Below are 13,541 nucleotides of genomic sequence, written 5' to 3'. Positions count from 1 at the left end.
GACTTCTTCTTTTCAAAATGCAATACCCTTTATTTCTTTCTCTTGCCTGATTGCCCTAGCCAGAACTTCCAACACTATGTTGAATAGGAGTGGTGAGAGAGGGCATCCCTGTTTTGAGACGGAGTCTCGCTCATCGCCCGTGGCTGGAGTGCAGTGGCGCAATCTCGGCTCACTGCAAGCTCCGCCTCCCGGGTTCACGCCATTCTCCTCCCTCAGCCTCCCGGGTAGCTGGGACTACAGGCGCCCAACACCAAGGCCGGTTAATTTTTTGTATTGTTAGTAGAGACGGGGTTTCACCAGATTAGCCAGGATGGTCTCGATCTCCTGACCTCGTGATCCACCAGCCTCGACCTCCCAAAGTGCTGGGATTACAGGCGTGAGCCACTGCGCCCGGCCTATTATCTCATTTTTATGGAAGTAACTGAGGCACAAAGAGGCGCATCAATTTGGATGGTCAAGAATCACACAGTGTGCAGTGCTGGCTTAGGGTGCCCACCTGGCAGCCCAGCTCCAGAACTCCCAATTCCTAACCTTCAAAAGACAGGTCTAAGGTATGTTAATTTAGACGCTGACAGGAAAGGGAAACAAATGTAGAACAATCAGAGTTTGTAATCGTTTATTTTTTATTTCTAGAGAGGGAGTCTTGTTCTGTCACTCAGACTCTAGTGCAATGGTGCCATCTCGGCTCACTGCAACCTCTGCCTCCTGGGTTCATGTGATTCTCCTGCCTCAGCCTCCCGAGTAGCTGGGACTACAGGCGCCCACCACCACACCCAGCTGATTTTTGTATTTTTAGTAGAGATGGGTTTCACCATGTTGGCCAGGCTACTCTCAAACTCCTGACCTCAGGTGATCCACTCACCGTGGTGCAATTGTTTATTAAATTACCTTGAGAAGTCATATTTCAAATGTTAACAAATAGATTAAAAACTAGCCTCAGGGCCAGGTGCCCTGGCTCATGCCTGTAATCCCAGCACTTTGGGAGGCGGAGGCAGGCAGATCACCTGAGGTTAGGAGTTTGAGACTAGCCTGGCCAACATGGTAAAACTTTGTCTCTACTAAAAATGCAAAAATTAGCTGGGCATGGTGACACACGTCTGTAGTCCCAGATACTCGGGAGGCTGAGGCAGGAGAATCACTTGAACTGAGGAGGCAGAGGTTGCAGTGAGCCGAGATCATACCACTGCACTCCAGCCTGGGCAATGAAGCAAGACTTCATCTCCAAAAACAACAACAACAACAAAAAAAAAACAGCCAAAAAAACAAACAAAAACTAGCCTCAGATCTTAAATTAAGTGTCAAGAGTTAAAAACACAACTCCCAGTGATTAAACTCCAAACTTGTTCAAGATCACTATTTATGTTTTCTTTAGAGCCTCTAGAAAGCTAGTTTCTACATGGGCCTCAGATTATTCACCTACCAAAGTTCACCCTACAGTGATTGCCAGGTAAGAAAACTAAAGAACTCACTTGGTTCACAATTCAAGAGCTGACGCAATCTTAACTATACCAGCGTGAAGAGTCACTATAATCTACTTTGACAGCCTCCCCAACTCCAACTATTTTCATAAAAAAAAAAAATTAAAAGTTTTAAATAGAATTTCTGCTAAATAACTAGTATCTGAGAAATACATATTATTTGTAAGCAGTGGGTAGTAATGGAATGGAACCAAGAGTCAGCTTTTGAAGCAGGAAGCTAAGGCATCATTTTGTAATGCCTGAAGTGATTTTTAAAACTCATCTAAATACCATTAAACATCTGCCCTTTTATTTCATTGATTTAAACCATTTCTGAAGACTCATGATTCAAAAGGTAAAGATGGTAATTTAAAAGCCATGGGGGAAAATCTCTCCCCAGGGAACTTTTCAGAAAAGCAGCCACCAGTCTCTGATAAGTGATGAATCTGTTGTGGAATTGCTTTCAGTACAGTATAAATTTATCTGGCATTATCTCACAGTAACGCATGCATCATTTCACTGGAAGCAAAGATACGATGGCCATAGGAGCAAACAAAGCAGGTTCCCTGGCTTCAGATGGGAAAATCTCTGTGCCAACATTTACCATTACAAACAATTTAACAAGATAAACACTGTTTGCAAATTCAATTTAATGAACCGGGAAGATAATTTTGAATGAAGGAGTCAATGATAGTTTTTGAGTCTTTTGGGGGAGTGTATAACTAAATGTTACAAATAACAATCCTAAACAATCATGAACAGGAACAGGTTGTCAGGGGAGTGGTTCACCAATATCAGATTTTAAAAAGTTCACTGGCAGGATGCTTCCTATTCTCTGTATTTAATTTAATAATATTATTTTAAAAGTGAATCAACTTTTTTTTTTTTTTTTTTTTGAGACAGAGTCTCACTCTGTCGCCCAGGCTGGAGTGCAGCGGCGCAATCTAGGTTAACTGCAAACTCTGCCTCCTGGGTTCAAGCAATTCTTCTGCCTTAGCCTCCTGAGTAGCTAGGACTAGAGGCGCACACCACTATGCCCAGCTAATTTTTGCATTTTTAGTAGAGACAGGGTTTCACCATATTGGCCAGGCTGGTCTGGAACTCCTGACCTCGTGATCCACCCACCTCAGCCTCCCAAAGTGCTGGGATTACAGGCGTGAGCCACTGCGCCCAGCCCATAAATCCTTTTATAAACTTAAAAACACATTTTTATTGGCTCTCCTGTATATTACTATGTTTTATACTTTAAGTAAACAAGAATATACCTATGAATACTGTACTCAATTTAAAGTAATCTACCATCAACTGCATTACTTCCAAAGCAAATTTAAATGTCAGTTTAATTAATGATAATGTCTTTTGCAACATTTTAAAAATTAGAAGTACTCTCAAAAAGAGCCCAACTGAGCTCTGCAGGAGAAAAACTACTCATGAAGACTGAAATCAAAACCCTCTGGGACACTCTGGCATTCTCAGGCTGACAGGCTTCTAAGGATGTCAAGGCCTTGACCCACACTCTAGGTACACACAAAATGGGTCATGTTCAGTCACGTCTGAGGACCCAATTTATGGCTATTTCCTTCAAATAGCAACCAGTCCCCAGATATGGACTTTTCAATAGATAGAGCCAAAACATGAGGAAAAAATAAAGACTTGCCACTTAAGATTTCTTCTATGAGGCGATGGTGCATAAACAAAGTCAAAGGTAGGAACAACCCAGGGACTCACCTTCCAAGGGATCCTTATTGAGACCCAGTTGGCTAATGATGTACCTGGGAATGTCGGTTTTAATACCCTGTCCTTCTTTGGCATGGCCTTCTGCTGCTTCCAATAGGTAGTAAAATTCTTCCGGATCAAATTCCTAGCAGAAGACAAACACAGATGGATACTTCTCTGAGCCAAAATTGTCTGAGGTTTTATTATATAAATCCCATTCACAATAAAACTGCTGGATATACATGGCTGTAAGTTACTTATGCAGAAAGGAGGCAAATGGATTTTAAAAGTATGTAACTCTCACTTCATATTTGAAGCCTATTCATATTCTAAGCCAACACATTTATGCACATGGTAACCCAAAGATAATGATCATTTCCAATTTGCTTGTAATGTAAATACGAAGGTACTACGCTCCACTTAAGATCTCGCTCATCAGAAATGAACAGGTCTGATTTTTAATTGTGCCTTTCTGGCAAAGTTGTAAAATCTGGGAATTTCCATCCAGAAGATTTGAGATTCAATTTCTCTCTCCACTCAACCAGCAATAAAAGGAATGTTAGAATGCATTTACTCAAAAATGCTGCAGGAAACTCTCTTAATATAGAAGTATCCAAAACATTAGAAAGAAAACTTCAAAGTTACCATTTTGATTAGTTAACTATAAAATTAAGTTACCACTATTCACATAAAGACCAAGAAAGAAAAATGGGAAAGTAAAGCCTCTGTCTCTTATAAAACTTCGGGAATATATTTTTCCTATCTATTTAATTTTTTGTGTATATGTGGCTGCCTGTTGCTTCTAGTGTGTAATAAATAGCTTCAGGATCACCACACTCTAGATGGATGCTGTGATACTATCAAATGTATGTTTCATCTTCATCCCTGTTTTCTGAAATACCACTCCTGAAACCCTTGGAATCTCCAAAGTAATAAGTGGCTTTCTGTATTCTAGTGAGTTGATGGGTGGCTGGGCACTTCTGGGTAGCCTCTGGAAGAGGGCTGGTTGTCAGGGGAGCCTATCATATGATGAGAGGGTTGGGAGTTGCAGCCCCATCCTCACCTCCACTTCAGAGGGGGGCTGAAGGTTAAGTGGATCACCAATGGTCAATGATGTCATCAAACATGCCTATGTAATGAAGCTTCCATAAAAACCTAAAAGGACCGCATCTGGGGAGCTTCCGGATAGCCGAACGTGTGGAGTTTCCTGGAAGGCAGTGCAGCCAGGGAGCTTTGCACTCCTTTCCTCATACTTCACCCTATGCATCTCATCATCTGTAGAATTTTTAATGTATTTCATAATAAATTGGTCAACTTCAGTGTTTCCCTGAGTCCTGTGAACCACTCTAGCAAGCTAATGAAACTCAGAGAGGGGGTCATAGGAACCTCGGTTTACAGCAAGACGGTGAGAGGCACAGGCAAACCATCTGGAGCTCGCAACTGACATTGGAAGTAGGGGCACTCTTGTGGAATTGACCCCTCAACCTGTGGGATCTGATGCTATCTCTGGGTAGACAGTGTTGGAATGGAATTGGAGGACACCCAGCTGGCGTCTGCTGCAGAACTGCTTGCTTGCTTGTTGTGTGGGGCTCCCACATAACTGGTGTCAGAATTATGTTGTGAGAGCACAGCAGGAGAAACCAAGTTTGGTTTTTCCTCTATGCCCAAAGGGATGCCATGGATTTATGTGTTGTAAACAATTATGCTTATTGCCTTAAAACCCAGTTATTAATTTCAGTTATATTTCCTGGATTTTTTCTGGAGTTTCTAAAGGTCATTAGAAAAAAAAAAAAAAAAACTTGCTGTAAATGGAGTAAAGTTAAACCAATGTAAATACTCAAGAGTCTTTTACATATATACCTACTACAAAGACTGACAGAGCAAGCCTGGGTACTATAGGGATAAGATGACAGCTTGGGGGAAGCATCCTCTAATACTATGAAACTCCAGTTTCATCTAAGCTTTAAAGAGTACTTTGAAAGCAGCAATATTTCCAAGCTACTTCTAAGTTCACTTGTTTCTATCTTTGAGAAGCTATACTTTTTCTCTTCTGATTCTGAGTGATTATTGTAAAAAGTTGATTTCCTCCTTTAAAGCAAGATCTGCTCTTAGCATATCTGTTGTCCAGAAAAACAAGTTTTAATGCTAAATGAAACTTTCCCCTAAATTAAACAATTGTGGGAAGTACAAACATGTGGTCCGTAATTCAAAAGCTACAACAGGAGAGGCAGTAAAAAGTTAACTAACCCTTCTACCTGGATTTACCAGTCACCCAGTTCTCCCTGAAGCATCCAAGTTTTTTTCCTTTTAGCCTTCCAGAGACACTCAATGCCAAATGGTGTGTTTGATTCTATGATTCTAAGGGTCCTCACCACTGACAGAAAGCCCTTCCCTACACCTCCCAACTCCCTAACTTTCTCCTCAAGATTTTCCCTCTGTGTCTGACAAGGCACTAGTATATATTTTTGGTGCTGTGAATATTTCACTATTATAAATTATTATGGATGATAGTTAAAATAACGGCAAGACCAAAGCACTGCAACCATATGTGTATTATGTAGGTATGTATGTGTGTATTTCTGAAAAGCTGTATTGTATGTGGTGTTATAATTACTTTAATAGCCAGTGAAACTTAAAAGTGAGTTTTGAGGCTATATTAGTAGAGCCTTAAAATAATTCTTATGTTCACAGCTTAATATTTGCTCACAGTTTTAACTGAAACCGCAAATCAAAATTGCATAAAACAAAACTTTTCAACAGGAAAATGATCACTGGCCAAAATGTATAATTGTATTTATTTTTAATTTTTTTATTTTTTAGTTTTTGAGACAGAGTCTCATTCTGTCGCTCATGCTGGAGTGCAGTGGCATGATCTCAGCTCACTGCAACCTCCACTTCCTGGGTTCAAGTAATTCTCCTGCCTCAGCCTCCCAAGTAGCTGGGATTACAGGTGTATGCCACCACGCCTGGCTAATTTTTGTATTTTTAGTAGAGACGGAGTGTCACCATATTGGCCAGGCTGGTCTGGAATTCCTGACCTCAGGTGATCTGCCTGCCTCAGCCTCCCAAAGTGCTGGGATTACAGGCGTGAGCCACCACGCCCAGTCAAAAACATATAATTGTTAAAATGAACTAATCATCTCTAAAAGTCTCATTCCTTCAGGTCTGCATGAGGCTCCACTGTATTTTCCCAAATGGGATGGTTAGCATCTTATTTTCTAACTTGCCACATTTTAAAACAAAGAATAATTATAAATCACAGGTTACTATTATCTCTGTATTTATCTCTATTCCTTCTCTGCATCTTGGCAACTCCAAAAAAGTGAGGTACAGCAAGAGTTTTAAATTAGCTGTGATATAAAGTAATTATGCTGAGAAAAGGTCAAGTACATTATTTTATGATTCTACTTCAAGTTTGCCTAGAATATGATATGACTATCACTTAATAGAGCAAAAGTCCTAGAAACCTCTTTAAAATCAGAAAGGACAAGTCACATATCAACGTCATAAACATTCACAACTTGTAATTCCCTTTGACTTTTTCCATTTAGCTCTGGTGTTGGAAACCAAATGAAGCTGGAGCTTTCTGATGGTAACTGCTTTCCCAGTTAACAATAAATAATGTAGTCACATCGAGGGGCAACTTACCAGGCACTCTAATAACCGAGCAGGGCGGGCAATAACAATTAGAATCTTTCGAACTAGTTGTTTAATAAATGCCAATTCTCCACTTTCTGAACGATCATGAGCCTAGGAAAAAGCAATAAAGAGAGTGATGATGCAGAGTTGTTTCATTAAATGGAAAAGAAAATCAGCAAAGCAGGCTAATTAGATCACTGCAAATGTTCAAAAATCAAGTGATTTAGAAAATGCTGTTAAAAGATTGATAAACAGACATTATCTGTATATAAATGGACACTATTAAACTCCTATATCTACAAAATCTTTCTATTAGCTAAACCTTAATTGCAAAACTCTGATATATTATCTGTGCTAAAAATCAAAGGGTGCTTAATGTGAACCATGAATGAAAGAGACATTAAAGTTTATGACACATTAAGCACACGGTACAAGTAGAGTGGGAAGCTGATCAAGAACCTTGATTTTCCAGTTAAGAACATCTTAGACATAAGAAATGACTAATATAGTGAAGGACTGCTTTTATCCTGGACACTTAACACATTCTTGAAGTATATTTCACATATACAATATGATTCGCCTATAAATTAATTATATTATCACATATAAAAAGTGTGCAATGCATTTTTCAAGTGTTAGCTGGATAATGTATATACCAGTTGAGTGTCCTTTATCCAAAATGCTTGGGACCACAAGTTTTTGGATTTTTTTCAAATTGTGGCATATTTGCATATACATAATGTGATATCTTGAGGAGGGGATCCAAGTCTCAACACAAAAATTCACTTATGTTTCATGTACACCTAATACATATAACCTGAAGGTAAATTTATACAATATTTTTAAAGAATTTTGTGCACTCATCACATGAGGTCAGGTAAGAGAATTTCCACTTGTGTTATCATGTTGGTGCTTAAAAAGTTTCATATTCTGGAGCATTTTGGAATTTGAATGCTCAACCTATACCTGGGTATATAAATGTGAATTCAGTTTCACACATTGAATAAATAATACCTAGGCACTTAACTTAGTAAAATTTAACTTAAAATCTTTAAAATTTTTATTTTATATATTGCCCAAGCACAATAAATATTCTGAGAGCAAAGCTGTTTGTTAATAATCATTTAAATTTTCAATAATATTTTCTTGAAAAAAATCAGATAAATATATATCAAGACAGGCACAAAACAAGTTTAGAGGTTTTAATGTAAACTTCTCTGTTATGTTCACTTTTAGACTTTCTTAATCTTTGTTTTTATGATTTACTTTCCTCTAAGGATTAAAAAATAACATTTCATTGTGATGCTGGTACAATATAATATAATTTCACAGACACAGTAATAAACATTTACAGTCATTCTTGAAGGTGCTTTACAATGACAAGGACCAATCCCCTACCCACATGAAAAGAACTGGCAGAGATCAAATTTATAAAAAATGATTGTACTCAGAAGTAATATGTCTGCTGAATTTAAACCATCAAATCCAAAGCCATTTTCCAAAACACAGGTACAAAAACCATATACCGGCAAAAGTAAAACAGTTAGCTTTTGACATTAAAATAAAAGGAAAAATGACCATCGGTGAATAATCGTAGAATAGAATGTGTTCAAAGAAAACCAACTAGTAACTATGACAGGTCCTAGTACCCAGGAAGGATGCTAGGACATATATAACGATGCACATATATATGCATCTCAAATATTGAAACTGCCTTTACATTTTCTTCCCAATTTTTGCTTTGCAACAAAAACAGATTTTTGGAAGATCCAGTGAATGCCAAAAAACATGGTTACATCTTCTTTATGGTTTATCCTCAACCAAACTAAACAGAAAACTTTAAAGATGAAGCAAAAAAACCAAAAAACAAAAAAACAAAACACCTAACTTCTTAGTTAACACTTTGGGCAGGATACAGAGCTTTCTTCTTACTATAATAATTTTGGTTTATAAATTCAGGAATATAAAGAAAATCTGAAAAGCCTAAATACATTTTGGGTTGTCTCTTCAAAGAGAAATGAGAATTTTGTATCTTAATAAACTTAAAAAAGTCAGTTTAGATTAAATAAATTCAATTTCAAAAACCATAATCAGTTCATTCTAACTTCTTAGTTCTAAGAATTATCAGTCATAGCCAAGGATAAAACATATAATTTACATTAACTCAAACAGTATTTTATCTACTAACTTAAGTGAGGAGAAGGAGCTCTGTTAAAACAACACAAAATAAAGACACAATTAGCCCGTGAAGACAAATTGGTTCCTGGCTGTTACCACCAAGCTCCAAAGGGGAAACACTAACAGATACCCTGTGTCTGTATTTTAAGGGTTGACCACTATAAAACATAACCATGACCCAGATTTGAGAGTAGGTTATAGCTTCCTATGTATTTTATTGTCTTTGGCTAAACTGCTGTAAGTGCAAAAAAGAATGGAGACATAAAAGCATTCATCTGGAATTGTCTTAGGCCTCAGGGCTTTAAAAAGGCATTAAGCTGCTCAAACCTTACGGGGATTTTACTTGGGTTATGCAAAAGACAGACAATGGGAAAAATGGCTGGGAGATAGGCCTACAGAGCACAGAATAACACAGTTGGGAACTGACAACTGCATCTTGGGGAAATCAAGGCAAGTTCCACAATTTGGCTCTATCTAAAAAGGGCAGGCCCCCCTGCAGTGGATTAGCTCCATGTTCTGGAAAAATACTATAAATGTGATTAGGCAAATAGTTTAAATTTTTACAAAAGGACTGCTATAAAGCTAAACAAGAAACCATTCTTATTTATACCCAACAAGACCTTTATGCCACAAGTATACATGCTTCTCTGGCCAAAAAAGAAATTTCTTTAAAAATAAGCATTTTAGGCCGGGCGCGGTGGCTCACGCCTGTAATCCCAGCACTTTGGGAGGCCGAGGCGGGCGGATCAGGAGGTCAGCAGATGGAGACCATCCTGGCTAACACAGTGAAACCCGAAAAAAAAAATACAAAAAATTTTCAGTGAAACCTGAAAAAAAAAATACAAAAAATTAGCCGGGCGTGGTGGCGGGCTCCTGTAGTCCCAGCTACTCGGGAGGCTGAGGCAGGAGAATGGCGTGAACCCGGGAGGTGGAGCTTGTAGTGAGCCGAGATGGCGCCACTGCACTCCAGCCTGGGCGACATAGCGAGACTCCATCTCAAAAAAAATAAATAAATAAAAAAAATAAAATAAGCATTTTAAAAATAATAATAGGACCCATCACGTGATCTGTGAAACCCTAAGATTTTATTTTAATTGTCATGAAACAATCTGCTGCGTCTGTCACAGAAACAAAATTAAGTAGGGGATTTCAGTGTAAATAGCTTTGGATAGCAATCCTACCCTTTTCAGGGCATCCCTATAAAGGAATGAAAAACACAGGACTAAGCTGGTAACTATGGTAATATCCTGGGACAGAATTGCAGAATTAGGAGTATCTCACAGAGGCTGACTACGGAATTCCTGTGTCTGCCTCTTCTGTTCAAAAGTGCACTATTTAGCAAACATACTTTCAAAATATTCTCATAAATAGTAATATGCATAGTGTTTCCAGCATTTTCTGGACTCTGATTTGATTAAAGCAATAGCAGAATTAGATTACTTGATACATCCTAATAGGTTGAATATTTTGGCATGCAGTCGTATCTATTTTCTTCCTTCCCCACTTCCACCACAGTTTCTGAGGAACTGATAAATACCAGGCACTGAATTCGGCACCAGAGAGTTAGAGATGACTCCTGTTCCTCAAAGAGCCCCCTGTCTGTTGGTAAAGTGAGACTGCAGAAGTCAGTACAACTCATTACGGCTAAATACATTGAGACGAAGGGCACAGCAACGGGCCTTGTTATGGTTTATACCTATGGCAAATAGAGCCAATAAAGAGTTTTAGATAGATACTCTTGCAGCTGCATAAAAGTATGAATTTGAAGAGTTAAGACTGGAGGGAGGCAGACTGGTGAGGATGAGGGTCTGAGCCAGGTAGTGATTGTAGAACAGGAAAGAAGGGTTGTAGAAATATTGAGGAAGTAAACTATGAGGTCTAATGGGTTGCTTGACGAAGGGAGAGAGGGAGTCTAGTATTCTCAGAGTTCTAGCAGGTGACTGGGTAGATGGCGGTGTCAATGATAGATGAAAAGAATGTGGGAGAAGCATGTGTGGTTGAGGAAATGCTGTCTAGTTTTACATAGGTTGGGACTGCTGCTTCAGTGGGCTGTCCAGGTAGAAAGAGATTCAGCAGGCAGGTGGATCCATGATTCTGAAATGTGAAAGATGACTACTGGTCTGAGATAAGGATTTGAAGCCATTAGAGTCTATTCTTTAATCGAAGACAGTCAACAAGATGGCTAAGAGAGAAGGAGGAGGAGTGGACTACGGATGTGATCATGGGAAAACTTATAGAAAACAGGTGTTGGAAGAGAAACCCCTGGAAGAGGCAGAGAAGAAATGGTCAGAGATGTCCCAAGAATAATAAATGAAAAGGAAGACAGAGAAAAGGAGGGTTTTAACACTGCTGAATGCAGTAATATTCCAGTAAAATGTCCAGTGGATATGACAATAAGGAGGATGTCAGTGAGTTGAGGGGTATCAGAAGCCATTCACTCAAAAAATATTAAAGTCCTTCTGTGTGTCACACACCATCCTAGGTGAATAAAGTAGATAATATCCCTGCCCACAGAGACGTTATACTCTACTGTAGAGCAGTCAAAGGGCAGCCTCTGGACTGGGACCAGTCCACCACTGTTATCTGTGCGTGATGAGATATCTAAGTACAATTTTAAGCGTAAGCATGTGGCAATTCTTACAGCAATTTTATATTGTAACTCATTTAGGTTTTTAAAATGTAACTCATTTAGAAATTTTTACATTGCCAGGAAACCCAAGTATATGATCATTTTCCTGTAAAATTCATTTTCCTTTTAGTTTATGGGAGAGAACAGGTCCATGCCAAGTAAGAAATTAACAGAAAAACCCCAAAACAATGTGTTCACCCCTAAGGATAGTCTGAAAGGGACTGCTTCAGTGGACTGCAGTCAGTTGCAATGTGAGAAATCGGGAAAGAGTATAGAAGGCCTAGATGGCAAAGGGGAGAAAAGTAGCAGCTGCCAGCCAGAGAAGGATCTTATCTCGCCAGCTAAATTCTGCAGGGGCAAGGACAGTTAGAGTTCTCAAAAATTGGGATGCTAATATTTTCCTTCAATTTTCTGCCATTATTTACATATTCATATTTTAGAGAAAACTATCTATAATTATGTTTACACAGGCATAATTTGTGCCTTGTGAGATACAGAAACACAATATATACAAATACATAGGCTAAATAGGTTTCATTGTAGGCTGTGGCTGGTCAATTTCAGTCAGAAGAGCAATAATGTACATGCATTCCATTCCCCCATACAGACTCTCTTCCTGTCCTGGGTGTTATCAGGTGCTAGGCATGCAAGTGTTAGGCCTAGACAGGTCCTGTGTTTATCTGTCATTTTGGAAATTGGATATTTTGTCAGAAAAAGAACTGACACTAATGAAAATATAAGTTGCCATTTACTACCCAACACCACGTGCAGGTTAATTAATAGAACACACAGCCTGGAAGAAGCCAGCAATTTTCCATTTAGCTTTTTCAGATATTAGAACTAGATAGCATCATCAAATAACACACATACACTCAGGCAATTTATAACTTTATGGTTAAAGGGGGAAGAAATCACTGCTTCAAAATCCTTCACAATCCACTTATCCTAGAGTCATAGATTGTTGGGTACCAAGGTTCCTGTAAAGGTTATTATATTAATTTTCTATTATTAAAATTATGACCAGAATCAATTTATAGCAAGTAGCAATCAGGTGAGTTTCTTTTTTTTTTTCCTTCTTCTTGCTTCTCTGGAATGTGAACTCCATTTCATGGTTATAACTTGTAAGCAAAAAAAAAAAGAATTTTTTTTCAGGGAAAAGCAAAATAAATCAGAAAACTATATGGTGCATGGTTCTTACCTCCTGTAGCAACTTATCTAATTTGTGCTGTAATTCAAGGAAGTATCGTGAGGTGATGAGGCCCTGGTGGGATTTATCCAAGCAATCTCGAGCCAGTTCAATAATCTGGTGGTGAGTGAAACTAAGCACTCCATCTGCTAGGGGTAGAACGTTGTCAGGAGAGTAGCTGGTGATAATTTCCTTTAGACGTTCTTCCATTTGAGCTGTAGCCTATATAGAGAAGACACACATATACAGATGTAATACGAGGAAACACACATGTAAACAATTTGACCATCACATTTTTTATAGCATTTTCAGAGACCTCCACAAGTCATTAAATAGGATTCTAGAAATCAAATTTAAAAGAAGCCTCACTTCTGATAAAATAATGGTACATACATGTCATCAGACATTTGTCCGAACCCATTGATTGTACAACACAAATGGTGAATGAACCCTAATGCATGTGGGGGGTGTTCATACATAGCCTTTCCAGGTACATGGAAAATCTTTGTACCTTCTGCTCAATTTTGTTGTGAAGCTAAAACTGTTCTTAAAAAGTTGCTTAAAAAAAGCAGCAGCCTCAGGATGTGAAATAAAGACATTTCAGAATGATAATCTCCCTTTTCTGTGTTCTATCAAATGTAAAACGGTCCCTGTAAGCTTCTTCAAGTAACTCAAGTTGTATCTGTGAATTGTTATGCTTTCATTTAAGATCTTGGGCTCTTTCAGATGGATTGTC

General features: G+C 38.5%; 1 protein-coding gene across 9 annotated transcripts in view; it reads right to left on the bottom strand.

Moving 5' to 3' along the window:
- Positions 1-13,541, bottom strand: part of MAST4 (microtubule associated serine/threonine kinase family member 4) — a 589,801-nt gene that overhangs the window by 55,190 nt on the left and 521,070 nt on the right. For all 9 annotated transcript variants that reach the window (XM_017852851.1, XM_017852852.1, XM_017852848.1 and 6 more), the window contains 3 exons: positions 12,818-13,027; positions 6,822-6,923; positions 3,186-3,318 (listed from right to left, as the gene is read on the bottom strand). In XM_017852851.1, the coding sequence (XP_017708340.1) occupies positions 3,186-3,318; positions 6,822-6,923; positions 12,818-13,027 (445 nt within the window). The remainder of the gene's footprint in view (positions 1-3,185; positions 3,319-6,821; positions 6,924-12,817; positions 13,028-13,541) is intronic.

The sequence above is a fragment of the Rhinopithecus bieti genome, unplaced genomic scaffold (assembly GCF_001698545.2).
Source record: "Rhinopithecus bieti isolate Rb0 unplaced genomic scaffold, ASM169854v2 scaffold_34958, whole genome shotgun sequence".
Taxonomy (NCBI): Eukaryota; Metazoa; Chordata; class Mammalia; order Primates; family Cercopithecidae; genus Rhinopithecus; species Rhinopithecus bieti.
Note: the sequence above shows the minus strand (reverse complement) of the source record. Positions and strands in the feature narration are given on the sequence as shown.